Raw genomic sequence first — 25,650 nt, forward strand, 5'->3', positions numbered from 1 at the left:
GTTTTATTCAGGCTCTAGAAAGGCATTTGAGAATAAACAAATGAAAGAGACGGTTTTAGAGCTATAAACATCGTAAACTGGTTTTCTTTCTTTCTTCGTCTAAATGGAAAGAGTATATTACGTCACACACCGCTTTAGACAAGGAGAGGTGGTGGAGAGGGTGAATTGTGTTGAATACCAGAAGTAGTTAGTCGATGAGAAGTGTATTTCTGAATGGATAAGCACACGGCGCAAGAGTTTGTTCCTAAGTTGGACTTATTTTTGTAACATTTTCTATGCATCGAACTGTGTATTCAATAATACAGAATAAAAATTTGAAAAAAAAAAAAAAGTTGTAACGAAGAATTTGGCGTAAAAAATGGATAGTCCAGCCTTTTGCCAACAAATACAGAAGTACCAACAGCTTTCTGATTTATTCTACAAGAATAATTTGCCATTTCATTTTCTTTTTTTAATACATGTAAATTTACTTCAAACTAGTTTTCTGTAACACGCAACCAACAAAACAGTACTCAAATGATCTGAAGAGGAAGACGAATGGTCATTGAAAATGAATGTGGGAGAAAACACTTAGACATAATGTTGTCTTCCTTAAATTCACATCGCCGGGAATCGAACTAGGAGACTCTCGATCAAGAGGTGAGCTTTTTCCCTAAGACAATACTTAATTTTTCAGATATTCTACTAATTCATCCAGTTTATTATGAAATGGTTGAATATTTATGTTAAGTAATTTTGATACAATTCTTGGGAAGTTTGTTACAAAACATTAAGTGTATAGTGGTTACCCACTTTCCGTACTGTTACACTACCGTGTGACAAGAAAATAAACAGAAATGACTGATTCAGATTTTGAATTTGAGATTTATAGTGTGTTTATTATTTTCTTAAGAATAAATAGCTTGTATAAACTTAGGAGAAATGTTTAACCTTCTCATTTTATTTTAAACCTTATAATTTATTTTATGAAGCTTTCTAGAGCAGCGTTTCCCAACCGGTGTGCCGAGGCACACTGGTGTGCCGTGAATGGGCCGCAGGTGTGCCGAGAGGAATCGAAACAAAATTATTAAATTTATAGCAATCAAATTTTAAAACGCAGGGAAAAATGTATATTTGTAATTCACATTACTATGAACCTCTACTATGAATCTACAATTTTAAGTTTCATACTGTATTACTGTTCTGTACATTTCTAATGTTGAAGAAAGTATTTGTTGTCATTGTTATGACCATTATTGCTTCTTTATTGTTACATACTATTTCGTAACTTGAAAATTTAAAATATCATCCAATCCTTTCGAAGAATTACCTACATTTGTGTTTTAAAAGTAGAAGAGAAGAGATGTGTTTGTTCGATCATTATTTAGTGATCTTGCTTCTTAGTGAAAAGTTGGATACAGTTTTTAAAGAGAAAGCGTATTTTTTTAAAAACCTGAGTCCAATATTTCATTGCAATTGTTTTCTATTTTTAAATTAGAATGAAAAATAAGCATAATGATTTACCACGGGGAAAAACCAGTGTTCGAGCTTTCTTCTCTGTGAGAAGGAGATCAATAATCATAGAAAAAATACCACTGCGTTTTATATTTACAAATAATATCTATAAGTGTGCCGCGAGAATCCAAGTAACACCCGTAGTGTGCCGCAAGTTGAAAAAGGTGGGAAACTCTGTTCTAGAGGCTCATGAGCTTTTTGTGTGCATGTATTTTATTTAGAAAAAACAATCTAAGTGTAGCAACTCATATTAAATTATGTTTTTAATAGAAACTAATTACAATTGGAAAGACTCCGGTTCGATTAACCCTCGCACTACTTCGGTATTTTTTTGTAACGCGGACTACCAAGGTGGAATCATTTTGTGCCCACCTGTTAAGATTAAATATATCTCGCAAAAGAAACGAATTAGAAACTCTCACAAAAATCTACAGAGACTGAAGTCAAGAGTGCACAGGATAAGAGAAACAGCTATTGATTATGCTGTCATCTACAAGTGACACTTTTAAATGTCGGTCACATCTACCAACGGTGGGGGGGGGGGGTACTTGGTGCCCACCAACTTAAAATAGTAAATTTATGCGACACACTAACGTGAAACTCTTAAAATGAACAGTACAGTGGATAAAACTAACCGCCAACTTCAGAAAAGGCGGGATACAGCTATTTATTATACTACAATCAAGGAGTGACACTACTAAAGTTTATTCAAGGAACGTTCAGTACCTCATGTAAACAAATACACGTGGTGATTGCTTCATTTTATTGGTTAAAGAGCCTTGGAACATCTATGCGGCAGAAGAAAATAGTCCATTGTTAAGTAAGCTGTTTTTCAATGTTTTTGTTGCTTATAAGGCTCATTATCAGAAATGCAATTTCCTTACAGTTAAATAACAGAAACAACATTGTATCTAAGAACTAAATTGAATTAATGCAATGCTAAAGAGAATACGCATGCGTAGAAGGTGGCTTTGACCCATCTTACGCGCGAATCACAGTTTCCAATATGGCAGCGTGCGGGAAGTATGTAAAACACGGACAGGATACAAGCACGTGCTTCTCGAAAGAAGCGCTGACCGATAGCCAATCATCCGATGACTGGTGGAGTAATACCATTCTGCAATGTTTACTTCTGGATCAGAAGGTTCGTTGAATGAGCTTTAAATGTCAGTCACATCTCCTACCAACGGCGGGGAAGAGGTACTTTGTGCCCACCAATTTAAAGTAGCAGATTGTATGAGACAAACTAACGTTCAATTTGAACGACGTTATTCGCTTTAGTCATTTTTAACATATTTTCTTAAAATGTTAAAAAAAATAACTCAAGAGTAATTACAAAAAATATACTGTGGTGGGCACAAAATATCCCCCCCCCCCCGCCTTGGTAGTCCAAGGGTTAAGTAGCAAAACAATGTTGAAGTAATCTATCTAATATTAATTAACATTCACCTATTACCTGACCTAGGAATCCTAAACTTGTTGTTCCCAGGATTAGTTCGAGAACCAAGTCTGTTGCCTTCGACTACTACACAATAATGCAAAGCTTTGGTTTCACATATATTTTCAGATTTTATTTAACTTAATTCTTTGTAACAGAAAATACTAAATGTATGTGATCATTACATACACTACACTAACTCAATTTAGTTGTTTTCGTATTAGGTACGAAATTGTGATTTAGAATGTTAGAGTGACCAGCAGTTTATTCCTGATTTTATATTATTTTTTTTATTTTTTTTTTAAGACTAAGTTGAATAAACTGTTAAAATATTTGTTTAGTCGAAAGTTTTTGTTAGTCTGAATTTTCATTAGTAGTAAAAGACAACAGAATTGGTTGCCAAAATCACATCTATAATGTAACAATCCAATTGGAGTTACCAGGCCACATAATGCAAGTGAATATTAATTAATCTTGAACTGCATCAGATTATATTTGTGTTAAAGTGTTGATGTAACTAATCTTTCTTTCTTTTTTTTTTATATTATTTCAGAAAAATATCATAGTTATTGCGTTTTTATAAAACATACATAAAATATGGCAAAAGAATCATTTTCCGAATTTGGTGCCATACCTGAAGTTATACAAAAAGTTAAAGTATTATTCGGACAGAAAAGAGGTAAGTCACCATTTTCATAAGTTAACATTGTATATGTATTTATTAACCTTTAGGGACATGTAGGAGTTTGTGTGTTTATATTGGGAAGTATCTGTGTAGTTATAGTGACATGACTGTGAGATAACTGTGCGAACTTTTAACTTCGCCAAATTCAATTATTTTATTAAATTGCGACCATGTTCTACAGAATCATGAACTCTCTTTAAAATCCAAAGGAATAAAAACTTCTATTAAGGTTGTACATTCCCAGACAGACTCTGTAATCGCATATTTGTAATTTTCACTTTCGAAATTGTCAATAAACTCGACTAGTTTCCTTCTTGCCTTTCCGCATACCTTCAAGCACAGCCTGGTACTTCCCGATTCTTTGGACGCTTAACTCATCATTCTACAGCCAAACAAAACCACGGAGACACATCGACAGGGAGTATTCGCCACGAAGTTTAGGAAGGTGCAGGAGCATCGGAGGCAAGCAGATCGCACCATTGGAGGACGACCGACTCCATGTTCCGAGAATACCATTCTGCCGGTTCATCGCCGCAGACACATATTGAGTTTGACATCTGAAGGTGTAGAAGAATATCATCGTAAAAGGTGCATCATCGCAGAGAGAATTCGACGCCCCTAGCAGTCCAGCAGGATTGAGTTCCAGTTGTTGGCTGACTCCAGTACATCCAGGTTCCTCCAGGGAAAACTTTTCATCATTCATCATCACGGGCACAATATGTCACCCGTGTCTCGAAAGGGTTAAATTTGCTACAAAGCCAAGACAAATCAGTGATATTGAAGTTCGAAAATATATTTTCGTGGATTCTTTTTTTAAGATTCAGGACTATACTATATAAATATGAACAAAGTCTGACAGTAATGTAATCATAGAAAAAAAAAAGTGAGCTAAGGTAATGGAGCTGGTGATAGTCATGATGTTGTATGGGATATTTATTGTTTATTACGTGGATTTTTTTTTCTAACAGTGAACAAGATTTAGTATGGATATTCCAACATATTGAATAATAAACATATTGAACACTTTTGAATTTATAGCAGTCATTTTTATTGATGATAGCGTACACTCATCTGTCGGAGCAGTTCAATTTATTACGTACTTCACAATTCGCCCGATAGCAGTTCTTAAATCGCAGAGATGTCATCCGATCGGAAGATACAATATTTCTTAAAATAGAAAAAGAAACTTATGATAGTTACATAAGTTATACCGTATATTTAAAATTCCATCCGTTCCCGAGTGAACAGGATTGTCAACTGAAGGTTTTTTTTTTTTTTTTTTTCCTGAAGCTTGTCTTCTGCATTTGAAGAAAATAAAATAAAAAGTAAAATTATTCGATCAGTTTTGCAACAACTGAGGTAGCTGTTTGGGAAATATGATGTGGAAATGCGAAGTATAATGTGTTGACTGAATAACCATTATTTCGAAGAATGTTTCTGGTTGCTTTGTAAGGTAATAGCTTTAAGATTTATGATCTTGTGCTTTAATTTTCCATTTTTTTTTTTTAAGAAACTAAACTTCTGTTATATCCCTGAGTGCACTGGATAATACACATACTACTGATTAACGAGAAATTGCATGAAGCTCTTCCTAGTAAAGAACCGTATTACTCTACACTTAAAATAAGGGTAAAGTTGAGAGTATATAAATAATTATACATATATATTTTTATTTTCATTTCAACTTTGTTCCAGATTTTATTACAGATCAGCAAAGTAGTTCGTCGAAAGAAGACAGTGAAGACTCGAGTTTCGAGAGTGACTATTCAAGTGATCGAATCAACCTTCATCAGTTACAACGGAAGAAGAAAGGTAAAATTGATACATGCTACATCTAGGTAAATGTAATAAAATATGATAACAGTTGACTTTGAAAGAATATACCGATTATCTTCAATTCGTAATTTTCACAATATACACCAACAACATTGTTTATGACTGAATCCCATTAAACAACACTTAGAATTTATATAGATGGAATGAATTATACACCATTGTGAATTTATATACACCAACTGGTTCTACTAAGAAAAAATAATGTATAAATTAATCGGTACCGATTGAATCAGTCAATAAATAAGTAGTAAATTATAGCTGATAAATTGACGTTCTAGTGACATTTCTTTGGTTCAAGTTTAGCGTACAAATCTCTCGTTCAATTTCCCAAAGATTAACCCTTATCCGGGCAAGCAGGACCTCCCAGGCCCAGTAGCTTCATTTTTTTTTTTCTTCGGATTTCTCAATAACCATAAATATTTCGATGACGTAAAATTCTGAATTCTTCTATCTTTGATCGAAGTTAAAGTCATGAACATATCGAGTTTGTAAGGCTAATAGAGTTGGTAAGGCCCCAGTTGCCGTCTACGTTACAAAAATAGCTTGCTCGGACAAAGGTTAAGTGGCTTTTGCATATGTTCGATGAGCAAACCATATGTACAATAATCACTTGGCAATATTCTAAACTACCTATCATAGATTTGTATATTGTTTTGAATAGAATATTGAATTTGAGGTCTACTTTGTAAAATTATGAAATATTTAATCTTTACTAGTATATTAAATATTTCTATGACCAGGTGTCGCACCATTTAACATAACGGTTACGTCAGATCTGTAAGGTGTTATCTTTCTGTTGAATATTTTTCACTTTCCATTTTATCCTAGTTTTCAAAGTATTAACATAGATTTCATTTGCATATGTGTCATCTTCTTTACTATCAGAATTTGATTTTTAACACTTACTTAGTGTCAGAATTTGATTTTTAACAATCCTAATCTGATTGTTATATTCCTAGCACGATTTCAGCAAACAGTGCTCTTACGTTCGACTGCCAGACACTAATGAAAAGCTTCGGGGGAAAAAAAATCAGCAATAAGTTTTTGAAACATAGTTGATAACTAACACAGTAATTAAAAATTTAGAGGTACGAATATAAAATGTGTAGCACCTCTGGTGCTTGAGGTCCCGGGTTCGATCCCAGCCTCCGCCAAGTGAACTTTGTGGTGGACAAACATCGTGTTCGTGGGTTTTCTCGGGGTTCTCCCGTTTCCTCCCACTTTCTTCATTCCACCATTTCACTCATGTCTCATCATCACCGTCTCCTTTAGTCTAGCCGGCATAACCGTGGGACGTAAAATTCAAAGATTTCATTTCATAAAATGTGTAGCTTCACTTCGGTTGCGTTCTTCTTTTTCCTCTGCATGTAAATATTTGTGAAACCGATGCTCTTCATTAGTGTCTTACAGTCGAAGGCAACAAAATTAGTTGCCGAAATTGTACTAAAAATAAAACAGTCCAATCAGGATTCCCAGGACACGTCATAGGTAAGTGTTAATGTCAACAAAATGTGCGGGATTGTGTCTGTTAAAACGCTAAAGATTTCATTAAATTTGTCATTTCTATAGTGCCTATGACAAAATGTGTAGATATTTTATACCAAAGCACAACTTCTTGTTCAGGAATTGATATATGTTTTATAATAAGGCCCCGATTACATTGTGAATTAAGCTTGAACACAATTATAATTTAGTAATATATCCTACATCCTTTCTTCATAATAAAACTTACGTTTTGCTAAATACATTGTTTCAGTTGAAAATGAGAGTACGTTACCCGTTCGAAACCCGAAATTAGCCGAGAAAAATGCACAGGAATTAGTGGAACAAGAAGAACGGGAAAAGAAGAAAGCAGAAAAAAGACGGGCTAAAAAGAAACGATTAAAGGAGAAGAAAAAAGCAGAAAAAGAAAATAAAGCTATATCGAATAAAGTAGATTCACAAAATAAAAGAAGTTCTGATAAACACAATAAAAGGTAAGTCTTTAATTATTTATTCTCTCTTTAATAAGCCTAAAAGGTTAAGATTTTTGTCACGATATGTGGGAAAATATAGGTTAATACTTTAATAAATTATCCAAATAGTAACCCTAAGGCGGGCGTTTCAGCCATGATTTTTTACATCCTCAGTGCAATCTTCTTTCTTATTTCTTTTTTAAAAGAGTTACGTTGCTTGAACAAGCTCTACATGATTAACCACTTGCCTTACTAGCCCGAGTAACCTCGGATTTTAAATACATCCACAGTATTATTCTCCTGAGTTAACTCGGATTTAAAAACATTCACTATATTATTCTCCTGAGTTAACGGGGGAAATTTTGTAAAAAAAATGTCATTTTGGTGTTTGCTCGTATAGTTTTGGACTTGATTAGTTCCTCGTTGTATTTGGTAAGTGAAGTTCGTACACAGAGATTCGCATGTTTAATTACACTGTTTTCGCCGCCGATATATGCCTCTATAGTAGAACTTTTAATTTATGTGTTGAGCAACAAATGATAGAAAGACCTATAGTTGTTGTGGAGTACAACGACACTTTGAATGAGGTCTATGGCATTGACCAACATCTTGCAGATTATGGAACGCTCATGAAGCGCGGCAAGAAATACTACAAGAAAATCTTTAATCTCCTTGATCTAGCAGAATGGAACTCATATGTCCTGTGCAAAAAATGCAGTGACACCAAAACATCTGGAATACCGGCTTGAAATTGTAAATGACATAATAAAGCGGTATCATATCCCATCAATGTCACCGAAAGTTGAACGACCAAGTACACATCCAACTCCACTGTGACTTTCAGATCATCATTTCCTAGAGCTTTGCCACCCACAGACAAGAAGTCAAATCTTACAAGGCAGTGCGATGTGTGTTCCAGAGTACGTGATGCCCGTGGCAAGAAAATAAGAAGGGAATCTCGTTAATATTGCCCTGACTGCAATGTGACTTTATGTGTTGCACCATTTCCGTGTATCATACAGCACCTAATATTTGAAATGTAGAAATACAGTATGTGTGGCAGATGCATATCGTGGATGATAAAGAGTTTGTTCCTAGTTAACTCGGTTTAGTAACCAAATGCTCGATCTGTACCAGTAACATTTTGTTATTTTTGCCTCTTTTACCCAAAATTGCGTCACATACACAATAGTTGGCTAACCTAATAAGCTTTATAATCATAAGAAAGTAACACAATTTCGATGCATATAATATTGCTCCGAGTAAACTCGGGCTAATAAAAGACACTTTTTTTTTTTTTTTTTTAACTGCAATATCTTGGTTATGATAGGTTGTAGAACGAAATTGATTCGTTGTAGGCTATGCCATGTAAGTAGTTTAAAAATAAACAATAAAAAAAGTATTTTGTTGGACAACATTTGGGAAAAAGTCATAAGGCAAATGGTTAATAAATTTCATTCATTTCAGAAAACAATGATTATGATGACTTGGACGGGTAAGGGTAATGGATTATTATTAAATTTCCCTTGCTACAAATTATGTTGTCTCCTCATTACCAATATTCAAAATTGAAGTAAGTATATACACGTCTGTACACAAAAACCGTAATTCTTTGTGTACATCACTTACTTAGTCCTTTAAATAGCAACTAATTGATTGTACTCACTTTCAAGGAAATATTGAGCAAAGCGAAAACTTAATTTCAAAGTTGAAAACAATATGTACTTAAGTAATTTAATTGAACACCGTCAACCATTTCATCGAACATGATCTATAGTGGAATATATTAAGTAAGGAAAACTTCAATTTGTCCGGATGGAAACAGATCCGCCTTTGTATGATTTATGCGCACTCCAATTGCATTGAATTCATCTCCCGATATGGATCAGTGTTTCAGTAAATAGTAGTACTTCTCCATTTCCATAACTCTGGTGTTGCATAAGGAGATAAAGTCAGTTTAATTAATCAAATAGAAATAAATATCTTGAGTAACGTTTTTCTCCTTTCTGTTTTGTTTTACAGCATAAAGAGTAACGATGGAGGCTCAACAGAAGAAGAATTTTTGGATCCGAATTCGGCGTTCGTAGCAGGAGCTATGAACAAGAGAAATGCTTCGAGCCAGCCATCCACAGATAAAGATACTAAACCAAAAACAAATTTTAAGAAAAATACTGCTGTAAGTATGTAATTAGTAATTTTACTAATTTATTTGGTTTCAGGGCCAAATATACATACTCAACATTCTGTTTAATAAAGCATACGGTACTTGTCCTTGTGTTATATGTTCAAGCAAAACAGTGTACATGTTGCTGTTTTTGAAAGGGCGTCAACAATCGGGTAGTCCACCCTGCTGCCACTTTGCTTGTTTACAATGTGTCGTGTAATATTGTGTCAACAGTCGACCCCCTCCCTCAATATTGACAACCCGCTCAATTCGTGCCTGAATTTGGGGATGCAAAAGTTGAATTGAGCAGATCACCTTCCACTCACCATCTAGAATGAGTGGGCAAGTTTCACAATCTGATTTATAAGCGAGAGGTTTCAACTTAAGCTCATAACTATCGGGGATTAAGTCACAATGATAACACATCAATTCAATTATTAAAAACAACTGTATTTCTTATGAAAAGAGTGTAGCTAGTGTAAATGTTGTGAATTTTGACGGATATTTAGAATATTTGCCAGACGAGTAGCGCGTATCGAGCATTGAGCAATTGTATCCTGAATTGGAGTAACACATACCTTTCTGTTGTCTTCAAGCGACGTTCTCTGATGACCTCCGGTGTTGCTATGTTGATTTCAGTATCGCCAGGTTGATACTGCTATGGACAGGCGTTGCTGGTCAATTGATGATTTGCATTGAATATGGCCTCTCTATCAATGCTCCTGAGGAACTAACGTTGGCTGTTAGTCTTTCCTAAATCGGATTACCGATGTTGTTATTTGAATTCTTACGGTGAATCACATTCGATCTTTTATAGCGATAAACTCAAACTACTTCGACGAAAACGTAGAACTTCTCTATCAAAAGATTGGAGCCTCTATCAAAGCCGTAGGACTTCCATCAAAAGCACGATGACTTCTCTCAAGAGCACGATCAATTCTCTCCAAAGACCTGCTGTCTCTCGGTTTTGTTCGGATCTTGATTTCCGGAATTCTGCGGCGTCGTCTGCTGTCAGGCACGTGTGACCTCCTGTCATTCAGAAAACAAATTCTTTCCTCGTGTCAAGACTTAAAAACTGCAACACTCGACACGCTCTGATTTCCCGATTCTAGGCAATTTCTACATATCCGTGAATGTGTTGGATGTTCACAAACATGTTACAACTGCGAGTCATGATTTTTACAGAATGTGATAAATGTTATAGTTAACGCATTTCATAAATTTCCTTCCTGCATTCGCAGACTACCAATTATTCATTTTGTTTACTTTATCTGCTGACAATAAAATAATGCAATTCTACCAACTTGCATTAACCTCAATTTTAACAGTTGTTTTCCTTCACCACATAATTTTTAATATTTCACAAAACCCAATATCCTTAAAATAAATAAAGTTGATCATTAAAATAAAATTCTGATACATAAAATACGGGCTCTGCCACAATATTAATGTTTACTTCCCGTTTTAAACAATAGTCATACAACATCGTCAAGCACTAGTTGTTCAACTTGTGCTGCCACACTTGGTTCTGTAGCCATTGAGGAACGACTTTCTCTTGGGTCATTCTGTAGACTTGTAAGACAACGTTTAAATTCTCTCTTTCAGCGTTTCATTGTGTCATAAGATGGGAATTCCAAACCATTCACAGCTGCCGCCTCTTTTGTATAGTTTGGTCTGATTTTAATTGAAGATGGAGGAACCTAATCAATAGATCGGTATTCGATTTTGGCCAACATGCTACCGCCTGGTCCTGGCTCTAATTGAATGGGTCAGGATTGAAACGTGAAGGAGATAGATGTGATACTATACAGTGGTTCTGCTATTTGGATCAACAATCTCTCGCTTGGTTTTACACAACTTTCCATTCCAAATTAATATTGTCCTTTTCATTTCTACCATTTCCAACACTCTTCTTATTGATACATTTTCTATACATCTAATTTTCATTTCAAAGCTTACGGTTTCTACACATCTAATTTTCAACGTCCTTCTGTAGCACCACATTTCAAAGGTGTTTTTTTGAGTCTATGCCTCAGATGTATACAATACCATTATATACATATGCGTTCTTCACCCTTTTCGTCATTTCTGTATTGATATTTCCGGCCAGTAGGGTTTGTTTTCTTCAGTCGGCTTCTTTGTATCGGATTCTGCATCTTGTTCCACATATTATAACTTGCTGTTTACTCGATAAGTAACATAGCTCCTGTATGTCTTTCATCAGGTGATCTCCTATTTTGATATTTATTTTCTTGTTGGTGGCCGCGGTGGCTCAGTGGTCGAGCGTTCACCTCTAGTGCATGAGGTTCCTGGTTCGATCCCAGCTCGCGCCAAGTGAACTTTGTAGTGGCTCCCGCTTCCTCCCACTTTCTTCATTCCACCATTTCCTTCATTTCTCATCATTATCGTCTCCTTTAGCCTAACCGGCATAATCGTGGGACGTAAAACTCAAAGATTTCATTTTTTTTAAAACAATAAAGATTCATTTTAGCCTAGAGAAATGGCTATTCTTCGTCTTTCATTAACATTTGGCCATGAAACAAACACCTGAGAGATATACAACCCCTGTACACAACTACGTTGTATTGGAATGTATAACTCATAGGATATGATGCTATTCAACACTCAGTGTAGCGCTAAAAATGTAATGAAAAAAAAACGGCCACGTTTTTTAAATATTCAATTAAAAATGAACAATCTACACTAAATTTGCAATCGATCAGTGAAAATGGCATTTTCCTAGAGCCTATAGTTTCCGAGAACTCACTGTCGAAAAATTGGAGACAAACATATAAACCTAGCATTTTAATATATAAATTCTTCTTGAAGTCTGGGACCATGTTCTCTTTTCTATAAATATTGTTAATTAACTTACACAGTCTGTCCCGCATTTTTATGATTCCTACTGCTATCTCATCTGTAGCAGGGATTTTTTTTTCCATTTTCAGGTCTTGTAATGATGGATCGAACTCGGATTAGAGAATGAAATCTCATGCCTCTTCTGTTTTCTCCAAGTTTCCGAGAGTCTCTAATTCCCTGTAGCTTCCAAAGATCCTTTTTAAGTGTTCCTTTCATGTTTACTTTTTATTTTCTGCTTCAGCCATTTGTCTTTCTACCTTATATTTTAGTATATTGCTTTTTGGTCTTTGTGGTTTACAGATCATCGTAACAGTTACTCTGTTGTTGGTGTTGTAGTGTAGAAAGCTGTACGTAATGACGGTAGCTCTTTCGCTCGTTTGGTTTCTTACGGCTCCGAGCACATACCGTACATTGATAGTTTCTGGATATAAAGGGGAGAAATTAATGTAGAATAGTAAACATTAATAGGTAAAAATGTCCAGTTTTATCTTGTGTCAACATGTTCTTTAAATAATATTTGTATTTATTTTGTAATAAACAGTAGAAAATAAATAATTTTGTAATAAACAATACAAAATAAATACAATTATTATTTAAAAAGTAGTTAACAAGGAACCAAGACAACATGATAAGTTGTCAATTACCGTTGAGTTCATTTTTCTAACCACTGCCTTAACCTAGATTTTTGAGTAATTCAAATTCTAGTCACACTGTAATTTCTATAGGTGGCAACACCGAAAATTCTTTTGATTCATATTTTCTGGTGTGAATAATATTATCTATTATTGTGGTAAGTCACATTTCATTATCTCTTTTCACTTACGAAAAACGGGCAATAGAAAAATGGTTAGCTTTTGTATCGTTTTTGGTAGTCTGCCCCCTTAAAAGAAAACTATTTCTTAAAGATAGTGAATAGTATAAACCGAAGTTTGGAATCTGAATCGTCATGGAAATTCTGTTTGATAAATATTAGGTTAATTTTGTGCTGTTAAATCTGACTACTGTCGTATCTTTCTTAGAGTGCTACGGAATAAAATGAGAAAAGAAATTTATGGACCAGTTGCGTCACTAAGGAAGATGGTACAAAAAAAAAAAAAAAAAAAAAGCCTGGCCCTTGTCACAGCACTGACTTCGGAGGAAAGAAAAAAATCTAAGCACGTATGATTATTATATGTATTGTATTAGAAATGAAAATTTATATAAATATTTTACCTTGTATTACTGCTCTCCAACTTTCAGTAACAATTTAATATAATAATGAATAGTTTCAAACAAAGACAGCCACCAGAGACAATTAACAGAAATGAAACAGATGTAAACATTCTTCGTAGACAATTACATATGAGTAACGTCGTTGATCATTGCAAACCTGAATCAGTTCCAGTTCCAGTTCCTAGGCTGAAGTTCGACAAAGGTGAATAATTAACAAACACAATTTATCACTTCTCTCATGTATGAACATTATTGTTATCGAATAGCGATGATATTGTAAAGACATTATGATTTCTTGCACTGATAGACATATGAGTAGAAATGGTAGTTGCGCAAGGCCAATATCCAGACGGACTGCATATAGTATAGTTTCACCAAGCTTACAGTAACTGTGTGGTACTTTACAAAGTATAGACTTCAATGTGACCGGTTGAGTTGATAGCACCCTCCCAAATTACATAACATTTCCACTTTTACAAACCACTCTTAACTGCAACCAACTACGACAAAAGGAGGCATAGCTCCTAATAAACTATGGCCGCAGTCATTTAGTTAAGTAGCGGCAGTAACATTATTAACAGTGGAGTTATTCATTGGAGATGCTATATACACCCAATCAAGTATGATATTCAATAGAACACATACAACTAGGGATCCCACCGTCAACGACGTGCCTGACCTAAGTAGTAGTCGTTAATAACAACTCTTATATTCTTCAGATGTAAATCTCACAAAACCCTGAATGTGCAAGAGCATAAATGAGCATGGACAGAATGAATTTGTAAACTTTGTTGAACATGGTTTGCATTTATCTGACGAAGACAAGAATATGATTGCTTGTGGCGACATTCGTTATAATAAGACAGGATATTTGAGACGTACATTAAAACTATTGGATACATATAACACAAGAAAATAATGTAGCATGCTACCATGTTGGTGCGAATCGGAGCCTAACCAGAATGGAGTTTATTTACCTTTAGAACGACATGGTATTCTTTAAGTACTCTCAAGAAGTACAATTATTACAAAACATAATTTTATTGCTGATATAGTGATTATTAGTTTACGACACTCAGTTGGCCCACGCCCTATCGTTACTATTCACGGTAATGATCACTTGTGTTTAACTTTTCTTCTCACGAAGAAACTGACTTCTATTTCACTAACACGGTATGTGCAAAATGCGTATCACCTTTCATAGACCAACTAGTTTCCATTGATGTTTAACTCGATGCAAATATAAACAATCTCGCCAACGAAGAAATTCCTTTCCTTATTGACTAGAGTAAACAGTTTTTACCTGGCAAAGTTCCTGTGGCTCCAAGTTCAATATTAAAAAATTCAAGGGGCCACGGTGGCTCAGTGGTAGAACGTTCAGCTCTGGTGCTTGGGGTCCAGGGTTCAAACCCTGCTCCCGCCAAGTGAACTTTTTGGTGGACAAACACCGTGTGCGTGAGTTTCCTCGGGGATCTCCCACTTTCTTCATTCCACCATTTCATTCATTACTTATCATCCCGTGTCCTTTAGCCTAGCCGGCATATCCGTGGGATGTAAAACTAAAACTTTAAAAAAAAAAAAAAAAAAAATCAAGCTTCCATGTGACATCGATAAAGTGCCAAACATTGTAATTGTCCTGCCTTCGATGAAATGCATCATAGTAAAATTACGCTTTCCGAAAAATAAACCATTTCGTGGTAAAGATACACTCTGAAATTGCGTTAAATACCATTAATTACAAGACGATGAGATAGATTTTCTTTATCGATGCTCGGAGTCATTCAACAGGGTTACTTCCATGTTTTGGTTCGCACCGGAAGTATGCTACCGCTCCGGCCAATCTCTCTATATCTCTGATTGGCTAGTTCAAAACAACTACGTATAGATTAAAAGGAAATTAACTACATGCTATTAATTCTGAGCAATATAATATTGAAAAATGACTATTATGATTGAAACAATATACTATTCTCTATACATGTGAAAAGACAAAAATATTACTATGAAAGACTATTACGTGGAAACGACTTGCAAGCCATCGCACATTAGAAGGAAGAAAAGTTTACACAGACGTCTGAGCGAGGCTTGGCCGATGGTCGTCCATTTTGAGTCCTTTACTTCTGGTTCTTCTTTCTTTGTAAATTATGTAACGAACAAAGAAGGACGTTACAATTTGAAGGAAAAGCAAGGTTTAACTTGTTGATATGTTCACATTAAAAAAAAAAAAAAAAAAAAAAAAAGTTTCGTTTGCCTAAGCATTGCATATGCGCTCCCATTGAGCCACAATTTGAACATACAAGACCATCGTTAAAATTTGTATGTCTTCTAATAAAGATTGTTCTATTTTGTGGAAGGAGTTACTTCCGTATTTGCTTATGTTATTTGTAAACTTTTTCCTCTGGACTTTCTTTCATCCGATACAACAAAACTGAAGGTCCTTAAGATACTACAGAAAGAGAAGAAATGCGTTGGAAGAAAATAAGTAAATATAGACGGCGAAAGAAACAACAATCCATAATGAAAATGAAATGAAATGAAATTTTGAGTTTTACGTTTCACGATTATGCCATGTGGGCTAAAGGAGACGGTAATGATGAGAAATGAATGAAATACTGGAATGAAGATAGTGGGAGGAAACGGAAGAAACCCGGAAAGACCCACACACAGGGTGTTTGTCCACCACAAAGTCTACTTGGCGTTGGCGCAACATGAGATCGAACCAGAAGTGAACGCTATACCACTGAGCAACCGCAGCCCCAAGAATCCATAATAGAAGCTATATGAGTGAAATAACTGAATAGTTCTGAGTAGATGAATATAAGATTAGATCAATTCTCTATCGAAATTTGTGCGTGTAAATCTATTCAAATGGGAAGCAAACAGTAAATTGTGTGTTTTTGCTTTTGTTAGCAGGGCGATGATACGGATCCTGTGCTGCTTGCGAGCGAAAGGCATGCTGTTCGAGGAAACATGATGGCAAGTTTAGGACAGTTTGAAGAGGCTGTAACGTTATTTACGAAAGCCATTCGATTAGTTCCTAGTGATCATAGGTTTTATGGCAATAGAAGTTTTTGTTATTGTCAGTTGGAACAATATGAAAAGTAAGTGTGTTTCTTACAATAGATACTGCTAGGCAATATAATCTAGTTGGTTTGTGGTGGTAGCAGATAATCTTAACAAAATTTCGAGTTCACTTCTTACGGAAAAGTAATGGTAACTTTCCTGATAGCATTCTAAAATGTGAGCAATGCCAGTAAACTATGGCCTACCACGCACGTACTGTGATGATGGCAATTGTTTTAACGTTGATTGTATATGACCGGAACCTTAAGTGTTTTAACCATCATTCGTGTTCTTGTCCGATGTTTAATACCCTCAGGGGAATCGAATCCTGAACTACGCGCATTCTCGTTTCGGAACTACTTAATTGAAATCACACACTTAATGCTTTAGGTATTGGTATTCTGGTTTGCTATCCAATTTTTGTGTGTAGTTTATGATTATGTCTTCAGCCACGAAAGAAATTTTTGTGTATACATTAAGCAGAAGTTTACGATTGTGCTTGCGGTTTCCTGCATTATTTTCGTGGTGTTCATGTTTATTTTTTTATATGAAGTTTTTTATTGTTTTAAGATATGTTGTTAAAATGTAGATTGTTCTATTACAAAAAGTATATTATTTTTAATTTCTTTTCTAGAGCTTTAAAAGATGCCGACAAAGCAATACACTTAGCACCACAAGGCCCAAAAGGTTATTACAGGAAAGGAGAAGCTTTACGTGGATTAAAAGTAAATAGCCATTCATTTCATTTGTTTATCTTCTTACATTCTTATTAAGAATTGCTAGTGAACTGCCAGCAACAAAAGTTCGTTGCTTTTTTTGTAAAAAAAATTTGAAGATATCGAACATAAAAGCGTTGACATTTTGAAGCTTCTGCATTAAAAATATTACTAAGAAGATTACTAAATTAGTTAAATCAGAAAGAAAAGAATTGCTCAAGCTTTGCGATAGGTGAACGAAGATTTTTATTGCTGTTTGTACATTTCGGAGAATGTTCCTCGATTTGTTAAATAGTTGTACAGCGTGATTTAAAAAAACGGAAAATTTTGAAAATGAAATAGTTATATGAAAACAAATGTTTCAAACCATATTTGTATCATTTAATAGTAAAAAAAATGCCGTTTTAGAATATATACAGTACAGTTTATTTTCGAAGATGACATCATGCAAGTGAGCTCCTGTATGCAGACATTCCTGTAGTCTTTTCATTACATTGTTCATGGTTTGATGTAACATTTCAACTGGAATTTCGGCAATAGCTTCTCGGATTTCGTCTTCAGTTCGATTAAGGAATACTGCCTTTAAGATGACCCCACAAAATAATGTAACAAGCTGGCAAATCAGGGGATCTTGGAGGCCATTCAATGCCACTATTTTTCTAAATTACACGTTCCCCAAACAAGCAGCCATCGATATTCGTGCTGTGTGGAACGTTGATCCATCTTGTTGTAACCATGCTGTGTCAATAGTATGTGGAAATCTGTAGTTGTTGCAGAACTAAGGTTTCAAGCCTGGCGACGTAACGATTCGATGTGACTAATCGTATGGCCATTCTCGTCCTCAAAACAATAAGGGCCCATCACCTCGTATGATGACATAGCACACCACACAATAACTTTATTGCTGTGACCCGGTTCGGGTTCGATTATCGGCGGGAGCTCATGTAGTTCCGATTTTACGTTAGGCTGTACTTTCACGTCTCATATGGCCTCGCTATTGAAAGGGACGCACAACTCTAACCCGTCCATACATTATACCCAAAACAGACATTCAACGTCTGTGCGACCGGCTACCCATCTGAATACCTGCTTGTGGATTCAGTCCGAATGGTTACACGTGCTTTAAGGCGAATATTGTATGATTTTTGAATATATTGTATAACACGTTCTAGATGTTTCACAGGATTTATTGGGATTACTATAACCTAGCATTACTTTCTTCTTGTGTATGGCTTCGGATCAGGTCCGTGAACTCATGTTGGGTGTTAAATAGTTTGCAGCCAGTTATTACTTGTAATGTTCGTTTTTGCTAAGTTTTATGTGGTACTTTACTCAGTCTATATGCTCATTTTAATCTCCTGAACCTAAAGTATTTACTGTTGAGCATTATGATTACTGTTACTATTTGTGAAATTTTTTCCTACAGGATGGAATTACTAATTGTTTTAATATCATTACAGCTATTTAAAGAAGCTGAAAAAGCTTTTGAAAACGTTCTGAAATTAGATACTTCCTGCATAGACGCAAGACAAGAATTAGAAAAAGTTCAAATTTCACAATTAGTTGAAATGGGATTTAGCGAAGAAAGGGCCACATCAGCTGTGAAACGCTATAAAAATGTTCAGGTATTTCTTAACTTTCTTTTCTTTCTATTTTATAAATAGAGTATTTTTAACTCCTATGGCCAATCTCTTCATATGTCTGTGCGATGATGTCTTTAGAACACATGACCCAGAAGATAATCATATATATATATATATATATATATATATATACCTTATTTATCCGTGTATGCCGCGCACCTTTTCTGCACAAAAACGAAGGCAAAAAACAGGGTGCGCGGCATACACGAGGAAATGTAGAATTGACTGAGCCACCAAGCATTTAAAATCACGGGGAGTTTTTATTAACCTAATACTGGAATATTGTGAGTAATTTTACAAGAGTAGAAAAGTTTTAATATAAAATGACAAGTTACAGCTATCTTTACTCTTTGCATCAACCGGCCTTTCAGGAACCACTTGCGGCGACTATTCACTGAATTTATGGCGACTGCAGCACACGAAACTACGCCAACTGGCCGAATTAAGAAACCTGCACTTCGCCTTTTGTGCGAATGCATTATTGAAGCATGGAATTCAATTCCAGAGGATCTTGTCGTCCGCAGCTTTAAAAAATGCTGCATTTCCAATGCCAGCGATGGGAGCGAAGACTTTATTCAGTCTGATGGTGATACGTGCTCCAGCTCCTCGGCGACGAAGGAAGCTAGGCACGAGAGTGATTTCTGTTAATAATCACGGTATTGTTGGATTGTCTCTGTGTATAACAATTTTAATGATTAAAAGTAGGACGAAAAATACATTGTACCGATGTTCGCTGCTTACACGAGTTTTTAATTTTAACGTTCCAGAAATTGGGGGTGCGTGAACCTTCTCATGTCAGACGTTATCAATGACGGGGCATCTAAATAAATAAGGTAGCATTTGCTTGTTTATTTTACATTATTCATAAGTTAGTAAGTGCAATTTCTTGGATAATTACGGTTTTTTTGTTTGTTTGTTTGGAAAGAGAGAGAGAGAGAGTTTGCTCCTCGTGGAAGTGAAGTTATAAATTTAAATTTATTAAAATCATTAATTTTCATTCTACATGATCTCTGAAAATTCTGGAATCATACGGTAATATGATAGAGCGTATTCGAAATGATCCTTCCTATTAGTGATATTAAGATCCAATCCATGAATCTATTCCATTAATACTATGTTGAAGACTACAATCTGCAAACAAGCGCACCTGATTCTGGATCTGCGTAATTATTCAAGCTTATTGGATACTTGAGTATTTCTAGATACATTGAACGTATAGACTTAATTTGGTTTAAAATAATATTAAATAAATCTTTATTTTATCTGATTTTTATTTATTTATTTATTTATGATTAGTCGATTTATTTGTTCAGGCGGCAGTTGAAGCTCTTATGGCAGAAGATGAACCGACATCTCTCGGAGGTGAAATATACTACTCGGACGAGGAAGTAGATGACTTACCTGTACCTGTTGTAAGAGCACAGCCTTTAGTGGACCCAAAGATGGAGTATGTATATCTTTTTTCTTTCTTTTTTTGTCTCACATTATATTTTGAAGCAGATCGTCATGGTAGAGGATGATAGATTAAAAAAAAGTTGAATTGACAAAAAAAAAAAAAAAAAAAAAAATTGTGAGCGTATGTTATTGAGTTAGAATGGACCTTTCCTATCTTATTCAGATTTGGCCTCATATAGTACCTTCGATACGAAATTGACATTTAGACTAATTAATTATGTACTAAAACTATTTATTAAAATAAAGTAATTAATATTAAATATTAATTAAGAGCTGATAGTATGAAATGTTACGGCAAACACAAAATTAAGACGAAAAAAATAGTAATTCCGTGTACATTAAATACAACCAATTGTCTTTTTACGTTTGTAATTTTGAACTTGTAGTGTAATTGTTATTCTGTGAAGCTAATTAATTAATCAGCCATCTTATAAACATTTTACTTGCTGTGGTACTTTATCTTGTCGTTCACTTTGATTTTCAAATATGGCAATTCTTAGGTCTGTGTTCTTTAATTTCTCTACATGATCATACCGATGTTCCCTTTTGCCTGAATAGTTAATTATTCTGTGTTTTGCGGTAGATCCGAGTTCGATTCTCTATTAGAGCTTAGTAATGCGGTCAGCGTTGGCTTTTTTTTTTTTTTTTAAACAACTGGTTTAAACCAAAAAACGAAAACTGTTCGTAAAAGTGTAAGTGTCCGTAAACTCTTGATGAACACACACTTTGTGGGTTATCACGTTTCACTCCCGTATATTATTCATATTAAATTTAGACCTAAATTCCCCATTCATTACTCAAAGAGATTATACTACAAAAGCAACATTTGGTTTTTTTATAAGTTTATGAATGTTTCTTTTCTTTTCTTTTCTTTTTTTTTTAATAGTTTGTTATTACTGTGTTGCAATTGCAATCAAAGAAATTCTAAATATTGTTTCGTTTTAACACCGTTTACTATTGATAAAATTAATCGAAATGCCATACTTTTATATTTTGAGGGGGGGGGTCATACAAACCTCACGAGAGTCATTTATTGAAATCAGAAGTATCTTTGGTATCTATTTGTGTATAAGTGGGTCAGAGCCAAAGTGAACTCAAATAATTCGTATCTTTTTTCACTTTTCTTACTGATATGCAAATTAAGTCGTCGTATTTCTCTAACTTGGACTAATAAAAATCGTAGTGAACTAACTAGGACTAAATTAGTTCTTCTGTACTCTGCAGTATTTTGAAATTGTCCATATGTAATTCTGTGTAATGGTTTCTTTTGTGCAATTGTTTATCTTTTTGTTCTTCTGAAATTACTTTTGACAGTATTAACAAGTATGTAAAGATTAGTACAACGTATTTTTATCACGAGTCCTTCGTGAGTGAATCGGCAGACGTATCGCATTTTAGGCCAATTAGTCCCGGTTTCGAGTTCAAATGCAGGATATTTTCTCTCGGATGTAAGCCGAGAAGCGGTTTAGAATTTTTAGCTTATGTGAACCCTTTCAGCATACCCCGGTTGTTGCATAATAACACCAAGGCGAGACAAACTTATTCTATCCGTATATGATATAAATACTTAGAGCAAATTATTTAAACAAAAAATTCTGGTTTAAACAAAAAAAAAAAAAAAAAAAAAAAAAACAGGTTTAACCCCCCCCCCAAAAAAAACGGCTTTTTTGGTTTTTTCAATAAAAACCATGGTTTTTGCCAACCGTAAATGCGGATCATACGTTAAAGTATAGGTCCACGTTATCATATAGCTTCGGGGCCGAAATGGAACATAAGATTTAGAAACAATGATCCTCCTATCTCGTATTGATGTACTCTTGCTCGGATAGGGCCTATGTAGTATAGCCTCAGTAGTAGAACGGTCACCTTTGGAACATGGGATTTTCTGATTGGATCCCATCGGCGTGTGCCAAGTAGGCTTTGTGATGGACAAACACCGTGTGCGTAGATTTTCTTGGGACAGTGAGAAGGTGCATTGTAGCACTGTCTGGTGCACACTTCAGTTGCTTCAGGATAGTTAAACAGTGCTGCAAAGACTCATCTGTTATTCAATGCTCTACTGTGAATGCGATAGTACGACGATATGTAGTGCGGCCGTCGTGAAATAGACCACATCCTTAATTGATCCCAGTGAAGATGCTACCACTGTATTAAACAGTACAGCTTCCGATAATCCACTGACAATGTTCTATAGCCACTCGGTTCAGTACCCCAACTATGCCATTAACAAAACTTTGTGTCTCAAGATAGGCCATAAGGGAAATGTTAATGTATTGAAAACGAGCAATGTCGTGCAACGGAAAAACTAACTTCAGAAAGCTATATGAGCACCTTGTGGGAGTTGATAGTTTGTAGTCATCGTAGACAAGACGTGGATATATATGTGAGCTATTGTGGAAAGTTTAGAGCAATTACGAATAGAAGTTTCGGTGATAAAAGATTGAAGCAATTTCGTTCGTTAGTGCATCAAAGTTGTTCATGTGATTTCATGTTGGGATGGATTTTGTTATAGGAGAAAAATAAAGCTAAAAAAGGTGTGATATATTTCATAATAATGTAAATTGTTGATAATACTATGTTGCCTAGTGAGTTTCCTCGTGGGTAAATGGTTAGCGTTACTGTAGTGGCTGTGGGAATCCAGGGTCGATTCCCTGTGGGAGCTCATGTGGTTCTGATCTTCCATTAAGCTATAAGTCCGTGTCTCATATAACTGCGGTACTGAAACGGGACGGTAAACTCAAGAAAGATTAACAGTCAACCGTATGTGCTTCTTACGTAGGTTCGTAATTACTTTCCCCAGATCTATAAATGCTATGACTGTTTGCCAACCTTTTGCCTGTTACTGTCTATAATTGTATTCTGAATTCTTTTGAAATGACTATCTCAGTGTAAGTATGAGATATAATATAAATCTTCCTTTGCCTATTGTTAAGACAATGTTCAGAGTCTTGAGTTCATACAGAAAATGTTATGGAATAGACATATGTCGATATATTGTAGTCGCTAGAGATTAGAGTGTGAAAACTAATTGAGATGGTGACAAGATCATAGATAATATATTAATTCTTTTGATTGGTGGTATATAAAATCTAGACGTAAGAAGACTTTAAGGAACAATGTAGTCATTAGTTAAGAAGATTAAGATACTTGAGAGTTGTCAAGTTAGTCTTCTATTTAAGATAGAAATAAAAGAAAGGTGTTTTTATTACCACAAAGTTACTGCTTAAAACAAGACTATTGATAACTTAGATGATGCACGTGTTCTGTTCGAATTCATAGGCATAAACTATTTAATTATATTACTTTTAAAGAATTTAAACTTAAAACAATACAATTTTATTATTATTTCCCAGTCCAGCAAATCCGGAAGGTCATACTTCTTTGTGGGTTGGAAATGTTACTCAAGAAGTAACGGAAAAACAGCTTACTGAAATGTTCGCAAAGTAAGTAGTGTTTATTTAAAATTCTTAAGTTTTCGTGTTGATCGTACGCACTTTATATTAGTGTATATAAAACAAATAGAAGTTACTTTGTGTGTGTATTTTATTTCATTAACCAATGATTTCGAGTCCTCTAGTGCTGGAATCTGCATGGAAATGATTGGTTAAGGAAATGAAAGAAGCACAGAAGGTAATTTATTTTACAATAATATAATGACACTAAGGTTCGTTCATTGCTTTTTTTAAAGCGTATTTTTCAATTGCTTTAACGGTCAGTTTTCGTCAGGGCATAAGGCTTAAATTATTTTCCTATGCAGATCTTCATATAATTGTTGCAACCAACAGTGGTACGTTGTACTATATGTATACATGTATAGTATTTTTTTTCTGGTAGGCACAACGCAACGACGTACCGGCACCTTTTAATGAGAACGGAATATTTTCTCTTCAGTCTTAAAAAGGGGTTGACGAAAAACTGCGAAAATACCAAATAATGAATGTGTAGTTTTATTGGAAATCAAGTTTTTAATTTATGGAGAAAGAATTGCATATCTTTGTTCCTTCTTGAAGTCAGTTAATTGTATTCAGGGACTAGAAATATTTGAGCCCCTTTGTCTCTCACTCGCTGACATTCTTCGCGACTCCCTCTTTTTCATTCCTTTTTCGCACAGTCATATAAACCTTAAAGGCTCTGAATCAACCAATATATATATATATATATTTTTTTTTTCTGAAAAGACTGACCTCCCACAACGAAATAATCCGAACAAATTAGTCTGTCGCTGAAGTTCAATGGCCGTGAGAAATGGAAAGTTGAGGGTGGGATTCGTGAGAAATCAAACAATAAGGCTACTCAGGGTGTCTATCGGTCGCGATAATCACGAAATCAGAAACGGGTCATGAAAGTCAAGAAATTTAGCTTTTGGGTCACGATTTTTTAAAATCAATACAGATATAAGTACAGACTGGAAAATTTTGTTCAATAAAACGTCAAAAATTCACCGTCAGAAATGTGTATGGTCAGGTTTAGACGCTACCAAATCGCAAGAAAAGCACGCTTCTATCGCATGCATGAAAATTTGACCTAATTCGCACCCAAATTTGCTCTTGAGGATGTTCTGAAATTTTATGGTTTAGTAAAAAAAAGGTCACGAAATTTCATTTTGGAATTTTAGTAGACACCCTGTTACTGGACATCGTCATTATTATTATTATTATTATTATTATTATTATTATTATTATTATTATTATTATTATTATTATTATTATTATTACTTTGATTTGTTAATAATAATAATACCCTGAAAGGTATGCAGCTTTTTAACTATTATAAACCTCAGGTCCAGCGTACCGGCACCTTTTATATATATATATATTTTAGAAAAACTTTATATGTATATCTTTTTTATATGATATATTATTTTAGCATCCTTATATGAGGTATCCGTAGCTAGTTATTTATCGTCTAGTTGAGAACTCCTAAGTCGATTAATATACGAATACACTAAACCTGTTTTTTGTAAGAGTCCCGTGATATTGTCTTGCACTAATCTTCAAACGCTCATCGTTGATGGACATAATGAAGATTAGTACAAGAAGCAACAAAGGATTCTACAAAAAACAAACAATAAAAGTTTAGTGTATTCATATAATAATAGGTTAAGGGCTCTTAACTAGAAGATAGATAACT

General features: G+C 34.8%; 1 protein-coding gene across 7 annotated transcripts in view; it reads left to right on the forward strand.

Moving 5' to 3' along the window:
• LOC145667094 (uncharacterized) overlaps positions 1 to 25,650 on the forward strand; it is a 57,503-nt gene that overhangs the window by 7,502 nt on the left and 24,351 nt on the right. For 5 of the 7 annotated variants that reach the window (XM_081734816.1, XM_081734819.1, XM_081734821.1 and 2 more), the window contains exons 2-10: positions 3,486 to 3,611; positions 5,313 to 5,429; positions 7,210 to 7,429; positions 9,431 to 9,584; positions 16,554 to 16,744; positions 17,341 to 17,431; positions 18,883 to 19,047; positions 20,379 to 20,512; positions 23,874 to 23,963. In XM_081734816.1, the coding sequence (XP_081590942.1) occupies positions 3,530 to 3,611; positions 5,313 to 5,429; positions 7,210 to 7,429; positions 9,431 to 9,584; positions 16,554 to 16,744; positions 17,341 to 17,431; positions 18,883 to 19,047; positions 20,379 to 20,512; positions 23,874 to 23,963 (1,244 nt within the window). In that variant the 5' untranslated portion in view covers positions 3,486 to 3,529. Of the gene's footprint in view, positions 1 to 499; positions 640 to 3,485; positions 3,612 to 5,312; positions 5,430 to 7,209; positions 7,430 to 9,430; positions 9,585 to 16,553; positions 16,745 to 17,340; positions 17,432 to 18,882; positions 19,048 to 20,378; positions 20,513 to 23,873; positions 23,964 to 25,650 lie in introns of those variants that run through there. The other 2 variants (XM_081734818.1, XM_081734820.1) reach the window with 2 other exon arrangements.

The sequence above is a fragment of the Thermobia domestica genome, chromosome 12 (genome assembly GCF_964235325.1).
Source record: "Thermobia domestica chromosome 12, izTheDome1.hap1.1, whole genome shotgun sequence".
Lineage (NCBI taxonomy): Eukaryota > Metazoa > Arthropoda > Insecta > Zygentoma > Lepismatidae > Thermobia > Thermobia domestica.